Genomic DNA, 24,846 nt, shown 5'->3' on the forward strand with positions numbered 1-24,846 from the left:
TGGTTTTGATTTGCATTTCTCTGATATTGAGTGATGTTGAGCATCTTTTCATGTGTTTGTTAGCCATCTGTATGTCATCTTTGGAGAAATGTCTGTTTAGTTCTTTGGCCCATTTTTTGATTGGGTCGCTTATTTTTCTGGAATTGAGCTGCAGGAATTGCTTGTATATTTTTGAGATTAATTCTTTGTCAGTTGCTTCATTTGCTATTATTTTCTCTGATTCTGAAGGCTGTCTTTTCACCTTGCTTATAGTTTCCTTCATTGTGCAAAAGCTTTTAAGTTTAATTAGGTCCCATTTGTTTATTTTTGCTTTTATTTCCCTTACTCTGGGAGGTGAGTCATAGAGGATCCTGCTATGATTTACATCAGAGAGCAAGCATCTTTTAATTTCATGGCTGCAGCCACCATCTGTAGTGATTTTGAAGCCCAAGAAAATAAAGTCTCTCACTGTTTCTATTGTTTCTGCATTTATTTGCCAAGAAGAGATGGTACTGGATGCCATGATCTTCGTTTTTTGAATGTTGAGTTTTAAACCAGCTTTTTCACCCTCCCCTTTCACTTTCATCAAGAGGCTCTTAGTTCTTCACTTTCTGCCATAAGGGTGGTATCATCTGGGTATCTGAGGTTATTGATATTTCTCCCAGCAGTCTTCATCGCAGCTTGTGCTTCATCCAGCTTGGCATTTCACCATGGTGTACTCTGCCTATAAGTTAAATAAGCAGGTTGACAATATACAGCCTTGACGTACTCCTTTCCCAATTTGGAACCATTCCGTTATTCCATGTCTGATTCTAACTGCTATTTCTTGACCTGCATACAGATTTCTCAGGAAACAGGTAAGGTGGTCTGGTATTCCCATCTCTTTAAGAATTTTCCAGTTTTTTTGTGATCCACACAGTCAAAGGCTTTGGCATAGGCAATAAAATAGAAGTAGATGTTTTTCTGAAACTCTCTTGCTTATTCCATGATCCAGCAGATGCTGGCAATTTGATCTCTGTTTCCTTGCCTTTTCTAAATCCAGCCTGAACATCTCGAAGTTCTCAGTTCACGTGTTGAAACCTCGCTTGGAGAATTTTGAGCATTACTTTGCTAGCATATGAAATGAGTGCAATTGTACAGTAGTTTGAACATTCTTTGGCATTGTCTTTCTTTGGGATTGGAATGAAAACTGACTTTTTCCAATCCAATGGCCATTGCTGAGTTTTCCAAATTTGCTGGCATATTGAGTGAAGCACTTTCACAGCATCATCTTTTAGGACTTGAAATGGCTCAGCTGGAATTCCATCACCTCCACTAGCTTTGTTCATAGTAATGCTTCCTAAAGCCCACTTCATTTTTGGATTCCAGGATGTCTGGCTCTAGGTGAGTGATCACACCATTTTGGTTATCTGTGTCATTAAGATCTTTTTTGTATAGTTCTTCTATGTATTCTTGCCACCTTTTCTGAGCCACTTGATTGCATGTAAATCTGAGCAGTTGCAAAGGGCCCAGAGAAACTGAATGACTGGGTAAATCAGACACATGTGAAAAGGGAAATATGATGACTCCTCTTCTTAAGCAGTTAAACAACTTGATGGTGGTACACAAAGACAAAATTCCTTATCCTTTCCTAAAATCAAAAGCTGAAACCAGAGAACTTTTGCTAGTCAAAGGCATTTAATGAGCCTGGATCCATAATGGACTGTTAAATTTATCATTAGACTAAAAAGTTAAGGGTTTAGCAAGCAGCTAGTGTTAGATTAATATATGAATGAGCTATCAGTTGAATTCTAATTGGGGAGGAGAGTTAATTAATTCCTTGAAAGTGCTGTGATAAAAATGCAAAAATAAACACTAGGGGGTTTTTTTAGGAGATAATATTTGACAACTAATAGTTTTCTTGCTTTGCAACTAGCCAGACACCTTATATGCAGAGTTGATTGTCTAATAACTCCAACGTGTCTAATAACTCCTCAACGTGATATACAAGCCATGCTTGAGTCCCCCTTCTAAAATATTACCCATCACTTGCTTTGCTGCCTCTCAGTGGCTGGTCAGACTCCCAAACTGTTACACATATATGAAAACCTTCATTTTACTGCAAGAAACAAAAGCTTGCATTATTAATTTTTATAACAGGGAAACTGTTTTAGTATCCTTGAAATAATGATGTGATTAGCAATGTTACGTCCAGTTTGCTTACAAATGAAACATACCTCTTTTTTCTGAAACTGAAAACTAATTCAGGGAGGGACATGGTGATTCTGATTCAAAGCTCAGTTGTATTCTATAGCTACACGTGGGCCTACGTGAGGGAGAGTGCACTCGGAAACATCGAAGGACATCTCAGTGAGATGTTTACTTTTCCCTTGGCTCTGTGGTCGTGGCAGCTGGCATCGGTGAGACACCCCTCAGTCCAATGCTCAGCTGTCAGTACTCCCAAGAAAATCCTCGTGATTAGGAGTAGGAAGGCAGAGAAGCAGCAAGCAATCTTTAATTCTGATTAAGCCCATTTCAGTGGTGGAATAACATGTTCTGGGTGGTGAATGCTGGGCAAGAGTACACCCAGTACTTCTGGTAACATTTCTTGAGACTCCTACGATGAAGCTCTGAGGTTTAGCATGGTATTTCGTTTGGTTGAACAAAATTGGGCATTGTTGCCAGCTATGCTTTCTGAACGTTGCTGCTGGGTTTTGATGGCCTTTCCCACTGATAATACAGGTTACATTTTCTGACTTCTAAGATGTCTTTTGTTGAATGTCCTTAGAAGTTTATCCTGAGAGTCCAGTTTAATTAAACCTTTGTATAATTCGCTAATTCAAGGAATTGACATGTAGTTAAACAGATTTATATATTTGAGAAAGCACCTCCAAAAGCAATGCTGGGAAAGATATTAATGGCATAAATGGAATCCATCTGTAGTTGAATGCACATTTTTATTGACAATGACAGTGGTTGAATAAACCTTCCTTCACTTGGGACCTTTCCTAGCCTATCACCATGGAAATAAAGATAATCTGAGCAAGGTGGTGTCCTCCACACAAAATGAGGAATTCCTGGGATTAGTTACAAGATGAGAAAGCAGTTTTTTTTTTCTTGGTTTAAAACCTGACTGACCAATGTTAGTTTCAAGAACACCTACAGTTGAGGTCCTTTAATGGACCAGAATCTGGTGGTCCAGAGTCGACGATAAGAAGTTAAAGGAGAGAGAAAGAGGGAGATATTCCTTGGTTTACACAGAAAACCAATAAAGTCCCTGACACGGGGCTTGCTCTGTTCACGAAGGCCTCAGGTGCCCTCTCAATGGGGTGAAGGCACAGAGTGCCTTCTCGAGAGGGTCTTAGAAGCCCAGGCAGGAAAGTGAACCCAGAGGGCCTCTGCGCTCCAGAGAATTAGCCTGAAAAAGAGAGGGGCGGGGAAGAGAGAGAAGACACAGGGACCAAATCTCTGATGGAGCAAAGGTGTTTTAATCAACATGGTGTGGGCATATATACTGTCTTGCTGCTGTTGCTGCTAAGTTGCTTCAGTTGTGTCCGACTCTGTGCGACCCCTTAGACGGCAGCCCACCAGGCTCCCCCGTCCCTGGGATTCTCCAGGCAGGAACACTGGATTGGGTTGCCTTACAAGTTAGTTATTCTCAGCAAAGATAAAGATTAAAATTCCAGACTTACAAAACGTAGGTGATCCATATTAGAGAGAGAGTTGTAAACAATCCCTTTTACCGTATGGTACAGAAGGAAGAGGGTACTTATCACCGTATTGAAAACTAATGAAGGAAATGCCTGGATTCCTCAGCCCCAGGAGAGGCTTGCCTCTCCTCTTAATTCCTGAATATTCAGGAATTAATAAGGAACAGAGGATTCCTGACAGATCCAAAACAGCACACAGGAAGCCTCCTGTTAAATGCTTCCTGACAACCTACCACTAAGAGAAAATGGGAAAAAGGATTACTAAAAAAATTTTAAATTTTTTAAAAAATCTGTCCTGATTAAAGCAACAGAATATGCAATAGGATTTAAATTTTTTATTTATTTTTGGCTGTGCTGGGTCTTCATTGCTTTTCCCTAGTTGCAGCGAGTCAGAGCTGCTCTCTAGTTGTGGTACACAACCTTCTCATTGTGGTGGCTTCTCTTGTTTTGGGGCACAGTCTCTAGGTATGCACGCTTTAGTAGTTGTGGCTAGTGGGCTCTTGTTGCTCTCGGGCATGTGGGATCTTCCTGGATCAGGTGAATTCTTTACCACTGAGCCACCAGGGAAGCCTCATGGATTTTTTTAGTTATTAATCTCCTTGTTAAATAAAAACAGCCATGGCAACAAAGCTTTAGAAAGTTTTGTTCTTTATTAGCATGGAAGTCAGTTGATCAGCTTTGTATTCAGAATTGCTGCTGTAGCCCTTTTCTAGGGTGAATGCTGTTCACCTTGACAGATATTGGAAATGTTTTCTTTTAGAAGCGGGAAAGGCACAGCTATACTTTGTTGTTCAGTAGCTAAGTTGTGTCTGAGTCTGTTTACCCTGCAGACTGCAGTATGCCAAGCTCCCTTGTCCTCCACATCTCCTGGAGTATGCTCAAATTCATGTCCATTGAGTCTGTGGTGCTAACCATCTCATCCTTTGCCACCCCCTTCTCCTTTTGCCTTCAATCTCTCCCAGCATCAGGGTCTTTTCCAATGAGTTGACTCTTTGCATCAGGTGGCCAAAGTATTGGAGCTTCAGCATCAGCCCTTCCAATGAATATTCAGGGTTGATTTCCTTTATGACTGCCTGGTTTGATCTCCTAGCTGTCCAAGGGATTCTCAAGAATCTTCTTTAGCACAATTCAGAAGCATCAGCTCTTTGGCGCTCAGCCTTCTTTATGGTCCAACTCTCACATCCATACATGATTACCGGAAAAAGTATAGCTTTGACTAGACGGACAAAGACTAGAAACTAGAGACAAAGTAATGTCTCTGCTTTTTAATACACTGTCCAGGTATGTCATAGCTTTCTTTCCAAGGAGCAAGCATCTTTTATTTTCATGGCTGCAGTCACTGTCCACAGTGGAGCCCAAGAAAATCTGTTACTGTTTTCACTTTTCCCCCTTCTATTTGCCATGAAATAATGGGACCAGATGCCATGATCTTAGTTTTTTGAACTTAGAGTTTTAAGCCAGCATTTTCACTTTCCTCTTTGACCCTCATCGAGAGACTCTCTAGTTCCTCTTCACTTCCTGCCATAAAGTGGTATCATCTGCTTGTCTGAGGTTGTTGATATTTCTCCCAGCAATCATGATTCCAGCTTGTGATTCATCCAGTACGGCATTTTGCATGATGTACTTCGCATATAAGTTAAATAAGGAGGATGACAATATACAGCCTTGTCACCCTTGGGAAATATACTCCTTTCCCAATTTTGAACCAGAGTACCATTTAATGTGGCTTAGAGGGTAAAAAATTCGCCTTCAATGCATGAGATCTGGGTTCAATCCCTGGGTCGGTAAGATCCCCTGGAGAAGGGAACGCCTACCCACTCCAGTATTCTTGCCTGGAGAAATCTATGGACAGGGGAGTCTGGAGGGCTACAGGCCATGGGATCGCAAAGAGTCGGACAAGACTGGGCGACTAACACTTTTACTTTCTTTCAGCAGTGCCAACTCCAGTTCTAATTGTTGCTTCCTGACTTGCAGACAGGTTCCTCAGGAGACATGTTAAGGTGGTCTGGTACTCCCATCTTACCACAAAGTAAAAGGAGACAGAAAACAATGCGTCCTCGCTCAGGACAGAAGCCAGAGAGGTGTGGCCCGCGAGTCAGTCACAGGCCCTCAGCTCCTGGCCACTGTGCGCCCACTCACCTCGGCCACACACATTATGAGCTGAAAACTTTTGGACCGATCTCTTAAGTACAGAGAAGATTGTTGATCAGTCGCTGTCATGCCTGAATCTTTGCGGCACATGGACTCTATCTGATAGCCCATGAGGCTCCTCTCCATGGGATTCTTCAGGTTAGAATACTGGCGTGGGTAGCCATTTCCTCCTCCAGGTGATGTTTCCGACCCAGGGATCGAACCCGCGTCTCATGACACTGGCAGGCGAATCCTTTACCACTGAGCCACCAGGGATCATCACTCCATAGTTCAGTTCAGTTCAGTTCAGTCGCTCAGTCACGTCCGACTCTTTGCGACCCCATGAATTGTAGCACGCCAGGCCTCCCTGTCAATCACCATCTCCTGGAGTTCACTCAGACTCACGTCCATTGAGTCAGTGATGCCATCCAGCCATCTCATCCTCTGTCGTCCCCTTCTCCTCCTGCCCACAATCCCTCCCAGCATCAGAGTCTTTCCCAATGAGTCAACTCTTCGCATGAGGTGGCCAAAAGTACTGGAGTTTCAGCTTTAGCATCACTCCTTCCAAAGAAATCCCAGGGTTGATCTTCAGAATGGACTGGTTGGATCTCCTTGCAGTCCAAGGGACTCTCAAGAGTCTTCTCCAACACCACTGTTCAAACGCATCAATTCTTCAGCACTCAGCCTTCTTCACAGTCCAACTCTCACATCCATACATGACCACAGGAAAAACCATAGCCTTGACTAGACAGACCTTAGTCGGCAAAGTAATGTCTCTGCTTTTGAATATACTATCTAGATTGGTCATAACTTTTCTTCCAAGGAGTAAGCGTCTTTTAATTTCATGGCTGCAGTCACCATCTGCGGTGATTTTGGAGCCCCTCAAAATAAAGTCTGACACTGTTTCTACTGTTTCCCATCTACTTCCCATGAAGTGATGAGACCGGATGCCATGATCTTCGTTTTCTGAATGTTGAGCTTTAAGCCAGCTTTTTCCCTCTCCTCTTTCACTTTCATCAAGAGGCTTTTTAGTTCCTCTTCACTTTCTGCCATAAGGGTGGTGTCATCTGCATATCTGAGGTTATTGATATTTCTCCTGGCAATCTTGATTCCAGCTTGTGTTTCTTCCAGTCCAGCGTTTCTCATGATGTACTCTGCATAGAAGTTAAATAAGCAGGGTGACAATATACAGCCTTGACGTACTCCTTTTCCTATTTGGAACCAGTCTGTTGTTCCATGTGCAGTTCTAACTGTTGCTTCCTGACCTGCATACAGATTTCTCAAGAGGCAGGTTAGGTGGTCTGGTATTCCCATCTCTTTCAGAATTTTCCACATTTAAAACGACGTGCTACAGCGGGTGAGGGCAGGCGGGGTGAATCGCGCTTGCGCGCTCCCAGGCCCCGGTCCCCGCGTCGCGCTGTTCTTAAGACACCCAGCGGCCGCCTCCTGCCCCGCCCCCGGCCCGCGCGCTCCACCGAACACTGGTTCCATCGGAAATTTAATAAAAACGGTAAAACGAAAAGAAATTATAGCATCCTATATATCCGCGACGTCCTTTTTCTCTCTTCCTCCTGGTATGAGCCAGGAGTCCTAGAATGGATCTACTTTTCCTCAATTCTCTTTAAAAAATGCTCTTTAAATTAACTCATCCTCCCCTCTCCTGGAATGGTTTCCTCCACCCCTCCCCGCCCCCCACCGGCCCGCGCGGGCGCAACCACTCCGGGCTTCTCGGTGGGGGCGCGGGCTGGGCGGCGGAGAGGACGGGTCTGGCAACCGTTCTAAGGTTCCACTGGACTTCGGAGCTCCCAGACCCGTGCGGTCTTCCCGGGATGTGGGTCTGGCGGAGCTCCGCGCGCCTCTGGTACGGGGGCGTCTGCCGGCCGGCTCCCCCTCCGCGGCTCCGGGCGGTGGTACGGCCCGACAGAGTCACGCGCCCGAGGCGGGCGCGGCCCCTTGTGAGGGGACTTGGTGAGGGCAGCCGGGGTGCGGGGGGGCGGAGATCCGAGAGGGGCGGCGCGGTGGAGGGCTCGGAGCAGGGCGGGCCGCAGCCGGTCGGGTTAGTAGGGACGCTGTTCCGGGCGAGGGGGGTGATCCCGCTGGCGGGGAGGTCGGGCCGGGGGCGGGGTGCGGCGGCCTGGAGCTGAGGAGGCCCCCAGCTTGGCGCGTGAGGTCAGGCGCGGCCTCGTCGCGAAAGGGTGGGTCGCGGCGGCCGGCGGCATTGGGTCCCCAGCACGGGGACCCCCGGGGTGGACGTGCTCACGCGCCAAGTGTTTAGTGGTTCAATGCCCTCGAGGGTCACACGCCCGTCTCTGGTACCGGAGGCCGTGCTGCCGTCGGGGAGCTGCAGTCCGTCCGATGTGGGGCGAGAGCCGCCGTGAACTGGGCTTGTCTGTCGAGTGTTGGTGCCCAGACCGTCCTTAACCCTACTCGGTCCTCCGGCCGGATTGCAGGGGCGGGGTGCCCCGGGCGGGGGGTTGCTCACGTTCCTGTCGCGGTGGGAGAGGGCGTGGGCAGCACCCTGCCCGACAAGGTGTCCTGTTGAGGAGCGTCTCCAGCGGGGGAGGGTTTCTGCTGCTTCTTGTCTTCTGGAAAGCTGGTTGGGGAGGAGTGACTGCTGGGCATCCGGTAGAGATTGGAGTCGGAGACCCGGCCTCACGCTGCCCGAGGTAGGGTGCCTGGGGCCGTGGTTCCCTCGGGCCGTGGCTCCCTCCCAGGCCGGTGGCGCTCAGCTTTAGGCTGATGCTGAGAGAGGTATTTGGACCCGTTGGACATCACCTGGCTACTCGGGGCTGGAGAGAGATTTTCTTGAGTCTGTAGATGAGCGGCTGAAGAGCTAAGTTTTATATCGGCTGTGATCCCAGGAGTCAGAAGTCCTGTCAGACAGGAGTGAGTGTCACTCAGAAAAAGAGTAGCCTGACAGTTTGATCTTGGGTGCTCAGAAGAAGCTTAGCAGCATCACCTCTGCCCACAGGCTGGGCTGTGGTCTGAAGGGTTAAATGGGCCTGATGTGTAACCAAGAGTAGGAAGGATGATGACTTTATGTACTTAAATATCTTAAACTTTACAAGGATATTTAAATATAAATACTTGTGTCTCAAGGGATCAGACATTGGACTCTGTGATCACATCATCAACTTTCTGTGGGCCGCAGCTTACAGGGCGAGCCCCTGCTGAAGCACTGAGAACTGTGGGGTCCCCACGTCCTCTTTCATGTTGTCACTTGAGGTTGGCTATGAAAGTGAAGTCACTCAGTCGTGTCCAACTCATTGTGATACCAGGCTTCTCCGTCTATGGGATTTTCCAAGCAAGAATACTGGAGTGGGTTGCCATTTCCTTCTCCAGGGCATCTTTCCAACCCAGGGATCGAACCCAGGTCTCCCGCACTGTAGGCAGACGCTTTACCGTCTGAACCACCAGGGAAGTCTCGAGGTTGGCTGTAAGCAGCTTACTTTATTTTTTTTCCCATGCCCGCTGCTCTTAGAATTGGCTCTGATACTTTTCCTTGCCTAGAAAATGGCAGGTCTTGAAGCTGAGGTGTGACTGTGTTGCCCTGCCCAACTCGTGCAAATGGCCCCGCTGGCTGTCACCTAGGTGGGATGGTGGCCATGTGGCCCTGATAAGTATAGAGGTTCACGTGGACACCCTCCACAAGTGTTCCACTTTCTGTGGCAACAACTGTCCTCTCTCCAGGCAGCTCCTAAATTCACTTATTTATTTAACACGTGTTAACTTGGTGCCCGCTATGTGCAAGGAACTGCTGAAGATGAGACAAAGTATATGATCCAGTACAATAAAGCAGGGAGAGGGGAGAGAGTGATGGATGGGCATGAGCACTTAGGAGGGGCAATGAGCCAGTAGAGGTCTTCAGGCGGGGGGCGGGGTGGGGGTGGCATTCTGGACCCTTCTCCCTAGCCCTGCCTCTTCGTGCGGCTCTCCAGAATCTCCATGGAACTCAAGGTCTTCCAGCGAAGTGTCCTCTTGTCTTAAACTATCTTCTCTCCCACTGCCCACCTTCCTCTAGGACCACCCCCCCCCCCATACTCTGGCTCGCTGAGCCTTCCAGCCACCCCTCCTCCTGTCTGGTCGTCAGGCATCTCTTTTGGGTTGACTCTGCCGCTTCCGCTGTGACCCTCATGCTCCAGTGCAGTGGCAGCTGAGTGCTTGGCCACACTTTACTGCTGTGGTAAACACAGACTTTCCCCATTTTAGCCTGCCTCCCAGGCCCTGCTGTGTGGCGCGTGTCAGGTCCGCCGGGCTGTCAGCATCTCACCTCTGTGCCTCCAGTACTGCTGCAGCCCAGCGGATACCCCCCACCTCTAAGGTTTCCCCAGCAGAGGACACTTGTGTCTGCACCGCCCCCCCCCCGCCACCTCCGCCTTCTTGGTGCCCACACCCCTCTGCCCCCTGGCCCTTCCAGGACTCTGCTTCCCTCGTGGATTTTGCTCCGTGGTCCCTGGAGTGACAGTGCACTTTGTCTCGCTGCCGGTCATTCTCTGTCCCCTTGACCAGCTCTTCCTTCCTCTCACATCTATGCTCTAGCGGCCCAGGGACCCCCAGCCCTGACTGCCCCACTCAGCGCTGCCCCCGCCCCATGCCAGCCTGTCGTCATCTCAGCCGGGGGCTTACCTCAGCACTGCTCTCTGCTCCCAGCTCCCTTGGCCCTGCTTCCTTCCTCGTCCTCCGCAACCCGCCCATGAGCAGCGTCTGCTTTTCTCCTTGGGGTACAGTCACGCACGGACTGTCCTCACCTCCTTCCCCTGCCCGGCCTGGCCCAGGCCAGCTGGCTTCCCTGTGTCTACCTGGGACAGCCACCAAAATGATCTTTTAAAGTAACATTCAGATTTATTGTGTTTTTCATCAGAATTCCCACAGGTTCTCTAATCTCTGAAAGATAGTTTGGGGTCTTATCATGGCCCTAAAACCCACCTCCGCTTGACTTCTGCCCTCACCCCCAGCTCTGCAAACATTCACACCCCCTCACGCCCCCTCCTCAGCCTTTGTGGTGCCCTCTGCTCCTTCAGCTCTCAATCAGGAGCCCTTTTGTCCGAAACAAGACCCCGCTGCCTCCAGGGCTTCTCTGCCCTTGACCCCTGGCCTTGTCTCCCTGATGCTGTCGCCACAGGAGAGGAAGCAGTGGCCCTGCTTCCCTCCCCTCCCGGGAGGTGGGCTCTATGAGGCAGCAGCATGGCACCTGAAGCGCTGCCTGGCACTGGAGCTGCCCCACGGCTGATCATGGAACAGGCGCCCCAGGGCACTGTCCCTTCTTGTCCCCACAAGCCCTGCCATCACGGTCCTGACTGAAGGGTTTCTGTGTGACCCCAAGTTCTGTGTGTCTTGTTGGTCCTCACTCCATGTGCCAGGGACGGTGTCTGTTTTGTGTCCCTGCATGCGGTGCCATGATGATCCAGACTGGGTGCTTAGCAGTGCCGCTGACCAGATGACCCGCCCCCACAGGGTAGGGACAGCCCTCAGGTCGCTGGGCCCTGGAGTGGGCAGGTTCTGGGGCTATCTCGGGCATTTCTCTCTTCCCACAGCCCAGCACCATCTCTAGGGCACCATGAACGCCATCGTCGCGCTCTGTCACTTCTGCGAGCTGCACGGCCCCCGCACGCTCTTCTGCACGGAGGTCCTGCACGCCCCGCTGCCGCAGGGGGCTGGTAGTGGAGACGGCGCCGGCCGAGGCGAGCCAGTGGACGAGGAGGAGGGTGGCATTCAGATGAGCAGTCGTATCCGGGCACACAGCCCAGCAGAAGGTGCCAGCGCAGAGTCCAGCAGCCCGGGGCCCAAGAAGTCGGACATGTGTGAGGCCAGTGTCTCTTGGGGCCCCGGGGTGGGGGTGTGTTTCTTCTCTGCAGGGGCTTGGGCTTGACCTCCTGGTCATGGATGTGACCTCCCAGCTCTGGGCCCTTGGGATGCACTTGCTGCCTCTCTTCCCTCTGACTCTTTCCCCTCATGCCAGCTCTTGCTCTTTCCAGCCCCTCTGGGCCAGCAGGCGCTTGCCACCATCACAGAGCCTGCCTTTCCGGCCTCCCCTCTGCACAGTGCTCACACGCTGACGACCTCCTCTCCTGTCCCCTCAGTCAGGTGTCTTCCTCTCAAGCACTCTGCCTGCTTCCTGAGCTCTGGGCGATGAAGATCAGGTCCCCAAACCAGGCTGATTCTTCACGTGCAGACCCTGGGTTGGGACTGAAAATTGAGTGGTGTTGGACCTGCCATGCAGGGTGGACAGAAATCCAGCCACGTTAGTTTGGGTTTGTTGAGAAGCAGTCAGCAAGCTTGAGGTTGATTGATTGTGAGGGGTTGAGAGGGAGGAAGCAAAGGTGGGGAAGGGCAAAGGTGAGCAGGTGACACCTGTGACAGGGAGGCAGGCAGGAGGGGGGCCTGGGCAATGGGACCTTGGGGGAGGGTCCTTGAGCTAGAATGGCCTTGGAAGGGTCCTGCATCGCACAAGGAGGGGTTGCCTTGGGGACACACAGCCTTGGCACCAATGTGGCGGTGGCTTCAAAGAGGCAGCAGACAGGGCCACTGGTCCAGCCCACTTCCATGGCAGAGGGTCTGAGCCTGTATTTCCAGAGTGTGGCTGCCTCCTGAGGCCCTGCTCAGTGTTGTGCCCAGATCAGAGTGGAGGCCAGCACAGGCTGTTGTGAGCCGCTGCTCGGCTCCGAGCCTGTTTTGCTGCCTCGAGGGTGGGGGTGCTTGTGGTGACTGTCTTGGGTTCGTGCCTCAAGTTAGATGAGTGGTAGGTACCAAGCTCCCCAGGACTCCTGCTGTGGGCGTGTGGTAGACTAGATCCAATGGCCACTGTGAGGTTCCCATCTGGGTTTTCCTGTTCAGGAAACGGAGCTCCTCAGCCAGTGTAACTCTAGGAGCCAGTTGTATTTTACAAAAATAGATTCTTTTGCTTGAGATTCGCACAAGGGGAAGAATGTGTGTTGCTTGCTTCCTGACTAACTAGTTTTCTTGTGTCTCTCGTGAGCAGGGCTGCCGGTCACTTGCTGCAGGGCACCCCGGCTACATCAGCCATGACAAGGAGACCTCGATCAAGTATGTCAGTCATCAGCACCCCAACCACCCCCAGCTCTTCAGCATCGTCCGTCAGGCCTGCGTGCGGAGCCTGAGCTGTGAGGTGAGTGCCCATGACCTGGGCCCTCTGAGGAGTCGTTCCCATACACTCCAGCCTGGGCAGCATCAGTGTTGGTCATGGGCGGGCAGGCAGCTGGCAGTCCTGTCATGAAGCACGCGGGCAGGCAGGCCTCCAGAGTGAGCTGCAGAGCACCCTGGCTGGTTGCTAGCTCACCCTTGTAAGCGCTGGGCCTGCAGTCTTTGTTCTTCCCGGATGTACTGCTAATGTGTAGAGTGTGTGTAGGCCATGTCACTCCCATCAGATGTCCCCGCCATGTCACAGCCTCAGTGCCCACTGCGTGCTCTCTGAGTTAACCAGGGAGTGAGTCAGGGTGTTTCTAAGACATGTGACTACTGCTGTTGCGTTCCACGTCTTAGCTTGTATGTCTCTGTCGTGGAGAATTTGTGGTTTACTCGCTCATGCTTCCTGTCACTGTACCCACTTTCAGACCTTCGAGGCTTGTCCTCCCTCCGATATGTTCCAAATGAGTGATGTTGGCAGATCTGAGCCTGGGGTAGATCACATATTTTTACGGGAGTTATATATGACTCAAGGTGGAAAGAAATTAAGGAATCCGCTGGCCCTTGCGTTCCACAGTAATGAACCTTCTCTTTGGGGAGTTTGATCACAGGAGAGATGGAAGCGGGTGTTTCCTCTCTCCTCCTCCTTTTCCACTCTCCCTGTAATCGGTGTTGGTTCATTAGTGCAGGAAGAACTGTCTGAGCAGGAGTCACCTGCGTATAGAGGGTGGTGTCCTGGAGCTCTGTCCTTGTGTCGCAGGTCTGCCCTGGCCGCGAGGGCCCCATCTTCTTTGGGGACGAGCAGCATGGCTTCGTGTTCAGCCACACATTCTTCATCAAGGACAGCCTGGCCCGGGGCTTCCAGCGCTGGTACAGCATCATCGCCATCATGATGGACCGCATCTACCTCATCAACTCCTGGCCCTTCCTGCTGGGCAAGGTCCGCGGGATCATCGACGAGCTCCAGGGCAAGGCGCTCAAGGTGGCCAGGAGGCTGGGCGGCGGGGGCGGGATGGGAGGGCTCCACGCAGAGGGAACAGGAGGGGGCCAGCGTGCCTGCCTGGGGGTCCTGACCACTGCAGAGTCAGTTGTGGCCACAAGCTGGAGGCCAGCCTGTCTCTCTCGAGTCTCACTGCCCTGGTTCTTACTCAGCTCTGGCTTAACTGCAGTCAGACGCTCTGGCATGATCCCTGCTGGTCTTTGCTTCCTCTCACCATCGTTTCAGAAGCCTGTCCCTAACGGTGTGGCAGACTCACATTCCACGTGGACGTCCAGGGCCACCTGGGGGGGGACAGGCTGGTGGTGCTCTGGTAACAGACAGTCCCTAAACCCCAGTGGCTTGTTGCTGCTCTGTGTCCAGTTCAGGCGAGAGGGCTCTGCTCACCATGTCAGCCTGGTGGCTGGGGCGGCAGCTGTGGGGGCCTGCTGGTCACAGGTGCCTGCTTGGGGGGCACTTGGGCCTGGAGGCCTGGCTCGTCTCCTTGTGGGGGGTGGTTGTGTATCCCCCCGGACAGGGTCTGAGCAGTGGAAGCCCCCGTGCCTGGAGGGGGAGCCAAGAGCACTGGGAGAGCAGCCCCATGGCCACCTTGAGCGGGGAGGCTGCAGGAGAAATTCTTAACTGATGCTCTTTTCAGGCGGCTTCTGACTGCATGGGGACAGAGTGTCCTGCTGGGGTGGGAATGGCAGCCCCGTCTTTCTTCTGGATCCAGAGAGCAGAGGGCCCTGGGCTGCCAGCTGGGATTGTCCTGAAGGGCCGTCCTCTCCCTCCGTGACTCAGGTATTTGAAGCGGAGCAGTTCGGGTGCCCGCAGCGTGCCCAGAGGATGAATACAGCGTTCACCCCATTCCTGCACCAGAGGAATGGCAACGCCGCCCGCTCACTGACGTCCTTGACTAACGATGACAGCCTGTGGGCCTGCCTGCACACCTCCTTTGCCTGGTAACCAGACTGGTCTTCTCGCGGCTGCTAGAGTGCTGGCCAGACTGTGCCTAGGTTAGGGGGACCATCGCTGGGTGCACCTGTGTGTGGCTCGTGAGCCTGAGCTTGGCCCAGTCATCCTTGCCCCTGAGCACGCAGAGGTCACTGAGAAGGTGCTGCTTTTTAGCTGCTGGTCCCAGGCCAAGGCCGGTGGTTTCTCCTCTCCTGGGACAGCAGTGAATGCTTACACTGCTCAGCTCTTATGGGTCAGTATTTGGAGGGGGCTGACCTGGGCTGCTCTGGTCTCAGGAGGAGCTTCTGTTCTCTGAAGCTGGCTCCCTCTCGGGGCTAGCAGGTTGGTCCAGCTGTGGGCGGGCAGCCTCAGCCCTTCACCGTTGTTGTGCCAGTGACCTGGGAGAGTGAGGTGGGCTTGGCGCTCTTACACCCAGGCCTCAGTGGCCTCAGATCTGCCTTCACCTGCTGTCGTTAGAGGGGCCCACCTGAGGCAGGTAGGAGGCTCAGGCTCCACCGTGTGGAGGGAAGAGACTTGTGGACAACCTGGAAACCACTGCAGTCTGCCCACCCGCCAGACTGTTTCTGTCCCTCCCCTGCAGGGTACGTTCCTTCCAGACACCCCAGGTTCTCATCCTGTGCAGCGTCACCTAAGCCATGTGCTCACATGGAAATCCTATAGTGCAGCTGCTGAGAACCTGCAGACTAAGGGAGGAACATGTCTCCCCACCCAAGTGTTCTGTCTTTTAAAAATTATTTTATGACGTGTGGCAAAAGCGATACAATATTGTAAAGTAATTTGCCTCCAATTAAATAAATAAATTTATATTTTAAAAACCGTTAATTACAAAAATTATCAGACAGACCCAACGTGTAAGAAGTACTACACACCCTTGCTGTCTTGCTTCAGCAGTTATCAATGTTTTAATGCTTTTTCATATGTTCCCTCACTTTTTTATTCTAGAATGTTTTTTAAGGCAAATCTTAGTTGTATGCCTCAGCCATTAAGTCATCACATGCCATGAAGTGGACTCCTCCTGTAGCTTCCTCCAGCCCCATCCACGCTCGCTGTCCTGTGCTGCCTCAGGCTTCACCTGGCATGGGGGCTGTATCGCCACGGGTGCAGGTGCTGCTGGGTCTCTGTCAGGGACAGCTCCTCCTGCACCCCTGCTCCTGGCTTTGCTGGACCCCTGGCTGATAGCAACCACTGGACGGTGCTCAGCTGCGTCCTTATGCCCGAGTGTTCTGTTATCTGGTAGTCAGATCAGCAGGGTCCATTGGTTTCGAGTCCTGTTTTCCTTTTAGCAAGAACATTTCATAGTTGATGCTCTGTTCTCAGGCTCCTGAAAGCATGCGGCAGCCGGCTGACTGAGAAGCTCCTGGAAGGCGCACCCACCGAGGACACCTTGGTCCAGATGGAGCAACTTGCAGGTAAGCAGGGAGGTGCTCATGCTGGGAGCCTGGGGGGTGGCTGTAGGGTTGTCCTGTGCTCAGTCCACCCCTCTGTCCTGGCAGAGAGCTGATGGAGGGCACCCTGGGAGCAGAAACTGGCCCTTTAGCTCTTCTTGGTTTTATTGGGGTTTCCTGTCTCATCTTCCTTTATGGTCTCCGTGAGAGTCTGTCCAGGCAGGTTGGAAAAGCCTCCCTTGACCCCTGAAGCTGTTGCTCAGGTGGGGAGGGTTGGGGTTGGGGAGTCAGGTGAGCAAGGCTCAACCTTCCTGCCTCTCTGGACGGGGCCTGCTCCCTACTCTGTTCTGTAACAGTAGAGTGCTGTGCTTCACAGGACCCAAGGGTTTCATCAGGGCAGTGGCTCCTAACCCTGGTGTCTGGGCCACCTTCCTCAGGTCTGTGGTCAGCTCTCCACATCTGGGTAACCACCTGGGGGTCTGAGAGTCCACGTTTCTTTTGGAGATGATTGGATTTTTAGTGATGTAGCGATGTGGGGTGAACAAGACTCGTGTTGTGCTTGACAAGCTGCTGCTTGCAAATGCTTGACCTTAACAAGCTGGAGCTGTTTCAAGGTTGTTTCTGTCGTCAGGTGACTTGCATCTGAACAGGCTTCCCTGCAAGGGCGAGGCACTGGACCACAGTTCACCATGGTGCTCTCACGGTGCAGTCGACCGTGGACCATTGATTATAGTGATTGCGCGTTTCTTCGCTGGTAAAGAGGGCAAGGGCAGTCTGTTGGTGAAATCTGTTTACACAGAGTCGAGAGTGTTGAGAGAGGTGCAGATGTGCAGGGCTCACTGTCACGTCTTGGGTTGTATTTTTGTCAAAAAGATGAATGTAGGGGTTCAGAGCACAGGCTGGAGTCAGATGTGCCTTCAGATCCGGCTCTGGGACGCGTCTATATTCTGTGTTGCCCAGGCACTGACCCTCATGCGTGACAGGGAGTGAGGATACTGCATTCGTGAGGCTGCTGTGAGGTGAACTGAGATGACAAGCGCCTCCTTTCTGTAAGGCGAGGAGCAAGGTACTGACTTCAGGGCAGGACGTGTGGAGCCCTCAGGGTAGCGCCTGCATGCTCTGCTCAGCCTTGGCTTGACTTCTTCCACTGGCCATGGACAGAACACAGACTGACCGCTCCTGGCCCCCCAGGGCTCCAGAGGCAGCGAGTAGTATAGCCAGCTGGCCTGAACTGGAAGTCAGTAGTCTTCTGGTCGGTTTAACCACAAGGTGCCCAGGCTGAAGTGGTGGTGGTGTCCAGAGAGCAAAGGAACCCAGGGCTGCATGCTGCGAAATTTGAGTTGTTGTCCATCTTGCAGAGTTGGAAGAGGAATCAGAAAGCTGGGACAACTCTGAGGCTGAAGAGGAGGAGAAAGGCCCTGCCCTGTCAGAGGGGGCAGAGGGGCGGGAGCTGACCAAGTGTCCAGCAGAGTCTTCCTTGCTCTCAGACTGTGGAGCCTGGCAGCCACGGAAGCTCTCCGTGTTCAAATCGCTCCGGCACATGAGGCAGGTAGGTGGTGGCTGGGGAAGGGGAGGGGATAGAGGGGTCAGACACTGGGACAGGAGCCCCCGCCTCTGCTTCTGGCTCATCTCCATGTGGCACACCGTGTCCTTCAGGCCTGCTGTGCTCGGGAGGGACCAGGAACCTTTTCAGTGGGTGACTGTAGATGACAGTGGGCATCTGGGGTGTCTGAGCCCCCAGGCTCAGTGAGGATAGAGGGGGTGTCTTTATTTTTTTTTTATTTTTTTATTTTTTCACATTTAAAGATTTTAATGCTAAATGATGGTGATTCAGAAAACTCGACATATATGTTCATTTGAGAGTAGGCAACTTTTAGGAATAATATACTATATTCCTAAAACCATTTCAGAAGTCGTAGATTCTTTGGAGTCACTAGAATACTACAGAAAAGATACAGACAAGATTACAGAGCCTTACAGGACATTCTGCTGCTAAGTCACTTCAGTCGTGTCTGACTCTGTGTGACCCCATAGACAGCAGCCCACCAGGCTTCCCCGTCCCTGGGATTCTCCAGGCAAGAACACTGGAGTAGGTTGCCTTCTCCAATGCATGAAAGCGAAAAGTAAAAGTGAAGTCGCTCAGTCGTATCCAACTCTTAGCGACCCCGTGGACTGCAGCTTACAAGGCTCCTCCATCCATAGGATTTTCCAGGCAAGAGTACTGGAGTGGGGTGCCATTGCCTTCTCCAGAGGGGGTGTCTTTAAAGAGAGGCCCAGCAGTCGGCTTTTCATGAGTCTCGTATCTTGTGGTTCTGGAACCTTCTAAAGGAGTTGAGCAACATTGTTGGTTTGCATGCAGCATGGATGCTTTGTAGATTGAAAACAGTGGGCAGTCTTACAAAGAATCAAGAGATCTGAGTGTCCAACTCTAGTAATTGCATTCAAACAAGGGCTTGTCATTCAGTATAAGAGGGAGCCTGCGCGGCAGTGCGGGTGGGAGTGGGGCATGACCAAGGGGGGTGCTGGGGGAGGGACTACTGGCTCACAGAGGCCGACAGTTCCTTCTCAGACTCTCTCTTTTTAGGTTGAGCATGAATTCTGTCAGAAGACAAGTGATTTGTTTTTTGGAAAATTAAGTAAAGCCTGATTAACAACAGGTTCTCTGTGGCACTTCAGGGTGAAAACCATTCACTCAGCTCGTCCTTGACTAGGCTGCAGGCCGTGCTGATTGTTTCTGTGGATGACAGTTGGGAGGGGTCTGGGGTTCTGCCAGGGTGGGTCCTGGAGGTAGGTCCTCGGAGGTGGGTGGTGTTGGGTAACAGGATGAGGTCTTCACAGCTGTGAGTTGTTGTTCAGTCACTCCATCGTGTCCGTCTCTTTGCGACCCCATGGACTTCAGCACGCCAGGCTTCCCTTTCCTTCACCATCTCCCGGAGTTTGCTCAAACTCATGTCCATTGAGTTGGTGATGCCATCCAACCGTTTTGTCCTCTTTCGTCCCCTTCTCTTCCTGCCTTCAATCTTCCCAAACATCAGTCCTTCCAGTGAATATTCAGGGTAGATTTCCTTTAGGATTGACTGGTTTGTTCTCCTTGCTGTCCAAAGGACCCTCAAGGCTCTTCTCCAACACCACAGTTCAAAAGCATCAATTCTTTGGCAGCCCTTTGTCGGCAAAATGTCAGTGCCTCAGGGTTAATCGTTAGATTAAAGCAGGAAAAAGACAAGACGGGCTTCTCAGGTGGCTCAGCAGCAGGAGACACAGTAGATGGGATTTAATCCCTGGGTCAGGAAGATCCCCTGGAGAAGAAAATGGCAACCCACTCCAGTATTCTTGCCTGGAGGATCCCATGGACAGAGGAGCCTGGCGGGCTATGGTCCACGGAGTCACAAAGAGTTAGACACAACTGAGCAACTGAACGACAACAGAGATAGGATAGATCAGGGAGTCTCACTCCCAGGAGGAGGAGTGGAGGTGTGCTCTGGACGTGGATCCACACTGAACAGGGCAGCCCTGGGTGAGCCGGTGTGAAGACCCCGCTCTTCCTTGGTACTAAAGAGTCACAACCCTGGTTCGCTCTTGAGTGGTTGAGCCATAGTTAAGTGTGTAGAGAGAGAAGGTATGTTGCAGAAAGCTTAGAATGAACAGCTTTAAGTTTTTAAGAATAAAATTGGAGGAAAGATGTTGAAGTGTACAAGAGCTTTGGGCTCAGGCTTTCAGTTGTGAATTTAGAGAGGGCCCCCTGCCCCTTCCTGTCCTTGGGCATGTCACCCAACTCTGCCTTCTCCCTCTGGAGGTAGATGACTTCCTCTCTCCTGGCCCGCCTCCTTTGCTCCACAGGCAAAGTGTCTGGATGGAAAGCTGTATGCTGTGTTTTTCAGGTCCTGGGTGCCCCGTCTTTCCGCACACTGGCCTGGCACGTCCTCATGGGGAACCAGGTGATCTGGAAGAGCAGAGATTCAGACCTCGTCCATTCAGCCTTTGAAGTCCTTCGGGTGAGAGGGTGTTTTTTTCTCTCATGGTGGTAGGGAGACAGTACTGGCCTGGTGGGTTTTATGAACTCTGGACTTGAGGTGTGGGTGTTAGGACATGTCAGAGACTCATTGCCTGAATCTAAGATCTGTGTTTTTCTCCACTATTAATATGGGGGTCGTCTGCCCTCTCACTGATGAGGGCCTGGGTCCCATCCCTGGTTGGAACTGATTCCACAAGACACACACAGCTCAACTCCAAGATATTTAGAAAAAAAAAGGTAGTGATTTGTGGCTTTGTTTCCCATGAGGAATTTGCTGTCCTCATAGACTGATCACATCCTGTCTGCTTCCCCATCCCCACCCCTCTGAGAAGCCCCCTCCACCGGGGGTGGGCTCGGCCTCCAGGGCCTCTGCACAGCGCGTTCTCAATGGGCCCGCCGTGGTGCACCCCACAGGTGTAGTGGTGCCACGGCCCGGGTCTGGCTCTGAGGGTGCGTGTGTATCATCCTCTGTCTAGGCCCTGAGGGCATGAGATCAGTCTCTCAAAGGTTTGGGGATGAGGGAAGAGACACACAGCTGAGCAGCTGCAGAGTGGAGGACGAGCTAACCCTGCTGAGCAGGCCAGGGTGGGGCTGTGGGGGAGACGGCCTGGGGCCAGGAGACTAGGGACCCCCTGGGAGGAAGGGGCTCTGCACAAGTGCTGAGTGCACTAGGGTGTGGGGATGGACTCAGCCGGGGCAGTGCTCAACTCTGGGCCGTGTGTCCCTGCAGACCATGCTGCCCGTGGGCTGTGTCCGCGTCATCCCCTACAGCAGCCAGTACGAGGAGGCCTACCGCTGCAACTTCCTGGGCCTCAGCCCCAACGTGCAGATCCCTCCCCACGTGCTGGCCTCAGGTTCGTGCCTCGTTGGTCCTCGGGACTCAGAGTGAAACCACACGACTGGGTGTTTGAGGACCGCACCTGCTGGCCTCAGAGGCAGGAGGTTCCCATGTTGCAGGACCCACTTTCCCAATGGCATTAACCTCTATTTTCTGTCTTTAAGACGGGTGCAGGTTGGGCTGGACAAGCTTATGGTTAGGGTAGCTTGCTGGGGTGTGGCTCTCCGTGGGAGCATGTCCCATCCTGGGGATGGTTCAGGAGTCCTGCTGGACTGATCCTTCTGCCCTGTGGTCTTCCTCTTTCTGGTCTCCTATTTTATCTGCCTTAAATCCGTCCCTCCTGCCCTTCAGCACAGTGGCCTATGCTCTGCTCAGCTCCACCTTTGGGACAGACAAGCTCACTGCTCTAGAAAAACGGCCAAGAAGCTCATTGGCATCCCTCTTCAGTTGGGGGCATTTGGGAATCAGCCTGGGCACCCATCCCCACCTCCTGGCATGTCCAGGTTCCTCTGGTGATTCTGTGAGATGGTCAGACGGTTGGTCACAGCTGCCGTCCTTCAGCTCTCAGGCTGGGCCGTGAGTCCAGGAGGCAGTGTGCAGAGCACAGGCTCTAGTCTCAAAGACAGGCTTGATGTTATTACCGCCATAGCCATGTGACCTCGTGCAAGTCACGTAGATGCTCTGTTTCCCTGCCTATGAAGTAGGGTTATCACAGGATCCCTCTCACAGAGTAGTTTAGTATTCAGCCAACTGTGGTATATGACATAATCAATAGTTATCGTCACTTGATGTATTGTTAGTTTGAGTCAAAAGTGAACTCTTAACTGTGTTCACAAACGACAGAAGATTTTAAAGGTCCAGGTATTAAACTCGGGTGGCTAGAGTGTCTCCCAGGATGGTCTGAGATGATTCGGAGCCGCAGAGTCAGGTGGGCTTGTCATGGGGTGAAGGGGCACACTTGACAGAGCAGTGTGTCCGTGTTGCCCCAGAGTTTGCTGTGGTTGTGGAGGTCCACACGGCCACTCGCTCCAGCCTCCCCGCGGTTGGGTGTGAGGGTGAGCAGCCTCTCAGCAAGTATGAGTTTGTGGTGACCAGTGGGAGTCCTGTAGCCGCAGACCGAGGTAAGTGCCGCTGAGCGGGCTACCTCATCCCAAAATGAGCTGGGGGGTGTTGGGGGGTGGTGCTCAGGCTCTCCTGGTGTTGACCCCCTCTGCCCTGCCCCCAGTCGGCCCCACCATCCTGAATAAAATGGAGGCTGCTCTGACCAACCAAAACCTGTCCGTGGACGTGGTGGACCAGTGCCTAGTGTGCCTCAAGGAAGAGTGGATGAAGTAAGTATGCGCTGTCGCTGCTCCTGGAGTCTTGCTTTCTGGGGAGGGCTGGGGTGCCAACAGCACGGCGTTCTGCTGAGGCAAACCAGAAAAAGAGCTGAGGCCGTGGCGCTGGGGGCGGTGCAGCAGGGGAAAGGTTACGAGTCCACCGCTGTGCAGCCAGCTGGGTGACCTTGAGCAGGTGACTCGGCACCTGGGCCTCAAGCTGCTCTGTGCTCTCCAAGGAAGCAGTTGTTTTTGATGGTTAATTAACGTAAAAAGTTGAAAGATCGGATAGCTCCCATTGTGTTACAGCAGATAACTTTATTCCCTCCTGCCTTCTTAGTAATTTTTTGTCAATTAATTAGCCAAACGTCGTTCCGACTTTAAATAGTGCAGTGAAGCTTCAGAGCAGGCAGTTCCTTTCACAACAGGAAGGAATGTTTGTTTTTTTAACATCCCTGTCTAGATGCAGCGGCATTAGAACTGAGCAAGTGGGAAACGGCGGGGCAGGCGTGAGCTGCTGCTGTGCCGTGCTGACTCCCCTGTTACTGTTCCGCTCTGTTTATCAAGCTGTTGCTGGTCTTGAAGCCTCTTAGGCCCCAGGACCAGAACTCTGCTGGTGGAGTTACGGTAGCTGAGTGTTTGGTTTTGATTTCCTACAGCAAAGTGAAGGTCCTTTTTAAATTCACCAAGGTGGATAGTCGGCCCAAAGAGGACACGCAGAAGCTCCTGAGTATCCTTGGAGCATCTGAGGAGGACAACGTCAAGCTGCTCAAGTTCTGGATGACAGGCCTGAGCAAAACCTACAAGTCACACCTCATGTCCACGGTCCGCAGCCCCACGGCCTTGGAGCCTCGCAACTGACCCCACCATGGGAACAAGCGTCTAGGTGGCCTGCTCGAAGTGGCAATGGCCACCTTGCCGTGACGCTCAGACACAGGTCTCTGATGGCGGTCACAGGTGGTCCTATATCCGAATGCTGACCTGACACTGTTTGCTCAGGAGTAGAAGCTGTTGGAGCTGAACTCTGCTCTCTGTGTGGGGTTCGCGCCTGGTGTGGTTCTTGGCACCATCCCACAAACTTTGAGCTGCTCCAGCCCTGAAGAAGGCAGTTGGAGGCTTGTGACAGTTTGTCCCCTGCGTTCGCGCCCCCTCGGGGAGAAGAACGGACGGAAAGTATGTATCTCCTGTCTGTTCAGCCTCACCTGAGGTACCTCAGCCTCACTGTCAGATCCTGTCAAGGTTAGCGGTTGAACCTTTCTATTCTGGAATTCAACAAGGGTTTTCCAGGTTTTGTATGTGTTGTGAGTTTCCCTGTAGTTATGGTTTTTCAGAGTATGTGCTAATCTGGAGTCACTGCTAATAACCTGGCTTCAAGTCAGAGCTCTGGGAATGGCTCTGGGTGGAGTGGATGTTCCACGCTCATCGTTGGAGCATCTGGAATTCGTGTTTTTAAGTTATCTGTTTCTAAGTTAAGTTTTAACCACCACTCTTCTGCCCATTCTCTGCTATGGTTGCTTTGAGAGTATCCTGAGCTTGAGGACAAGCCCTGATCTTTTTGCACAGAGATGACACTCTGCTAAAATGCCAACTGGAGTCCTTTGACTGGCCTGGCTCACTACGTACACAGCTGAGACACCCGTTGTAGTTTTATTCCATATCACTCTGCCCTTGATTGCTTCTTTAAACGTCTACATTTGGCTGCAGTTAATTTTGGTGTCTTAAGACAGGTTCATTGTCCCTGTGTACATTTTTAATAAGGATTTGTGGTTTGGAAGGATTTTCCAGTAATTTTGCTGATTTGTTTATTGTTTTTTGTGTTTAATTTATATTTAACAGGAAGACCATGTTTATATGACTAGGTATATGTATTGTGCAAGAACATCAAAATAATAAAGATATATTTTTATAAACTGTTGACTACATGATTTTATTGGTTTGATACCTCAGATTTTCTTGGAATCAGTCACAGAAAATAAAATGGTTAGAATAAGACCAGTAATAGAACTGTTATGGAACTCTCTGCTGGAGGCTTACAATTTCCAGGGAAAGACTTAATAAATTGTGATTAATTTTCAGTCAGTTTCAGCTCTTTGTACAATTTCAGGTTCCCTTCTCCTACCCCTAGCCATGTGGCAGGATCAACGTGCATATAGCTTGCAGGAATGAGGGTGGGTGTCCTTTGTGCCTGATTGCTGCATCTGATCAGAGTGCAGATAAAGAGGGGCAGCCACTGAGGCTGTACCCCACCACCCCTGGATGAGGTGTCTGTCAGGGAATGATGGTGGGCTGGGGCCCTCTTTCCCCCTCTCAGGAGCAAGACATTAAAGAGTTGGACACTCATAAACAATTTACACGAATGAGAAAAAGTAACTGTGCACTCCAGGGAAGGGCTCAGGAAAAAAT

General features: G+C 51.6%; 1 protein-coding gene across 5 annotated transcripts; it reads left to right on the forward strand.

Annotated features, from left to right (window-relative positions):
- The first annotated feature begins 7,519 nt into the window (after positions 1 to 7,519).
- Positions 7,520 to 24,353, forward strand: FLCN (folliculin). 5 transcript variants are annotated; one of them, XM_042255755.2, is made up of 12 exons: positions 7,520 to 7,659; positions 11,333 to 11,604; positions 12,778 to 12,924; positions 13,702 to 13,923; positions 14,719 to 14,879; positions 16,210 to 16,301; positions 17,636 to 17,826; positions 20,156 to 20,269; positions 21,020 to 21,143; positions 22,117 to 22,248; positions 22,353 to 22,458; positions 23,103 to 24,353. In XM_042255755.2, the coding sequence occupies exons 2-12, from the start codon at positions 11,356 to 11,358 to the stop codon at positions 23,302 to 23,304; spliced, it is 1,740 nt and encodes a 579-aa protein (XP_042111689.1). In that variant the 5' UTR covers positions 7,520 to 7,659; positions 11,333 to 11,355; the 3' UTR covers positions 23,305 to 24,353. The 5 variants fall into 5 exon arrangements, with proteins under 5 accessions (XP_042111689.1, XP_042111688.1, XP_042111692.1 ...); XM_042255754.1 differs by lacking the exon at positions 7,520 to 7,659 and adding an exon at positions 7,718 to 7,766; XM_042255758.1 differs by lacking the exon at positions 7,520 to 7,659 and adding an exon at positions 7,718 to 7,766 and having other exon boundaries at positions 13,702 to 13,881.
- Positions 24,354 to 24,846: the final 493 nt, after the last annotated feature.

The sequence above is a fragment of the Ovis aries genome, chromosome 11 (assembly GCF_016772045.2).
Source record: "Ovis aries strain OAR_USU_Benz2616 breed Rambouillet chromosome 11, ARS-UI_Ramb_v3.0, whole genome shotgun sequence".
Classification (NCBI taxonomy): domain Eukaryota; kingdom Metazoa; phylum Chordata; class Mammalia; order Artiodactyla; family Bovidae; genus Ovis; species Ovis aries.

Coding starts and splice junctions, on each gene's coding strand:
- FLCN (XM_042255755.2), top strand. CDS start 11,356: ATGAACGCCATCGTCGCGCTCTGTCACTTCTGCGAGCTGCACGGCCCC. Junction 16,302..17,635: donor CCAGATGGAGCAACTTGCAG/GTAAGCAGGGAG, acceptor TCCATCTTGCAG/AGTTGGAAGAGGAATCAGAA. Junction 17,827..20,155: donor CGCTCCGGCACATGAGGCAG/GTAGGTGGTGGC, acceptor TGTGTTTTTCAG/GTCCTGGGTGCCCCGTCTTT.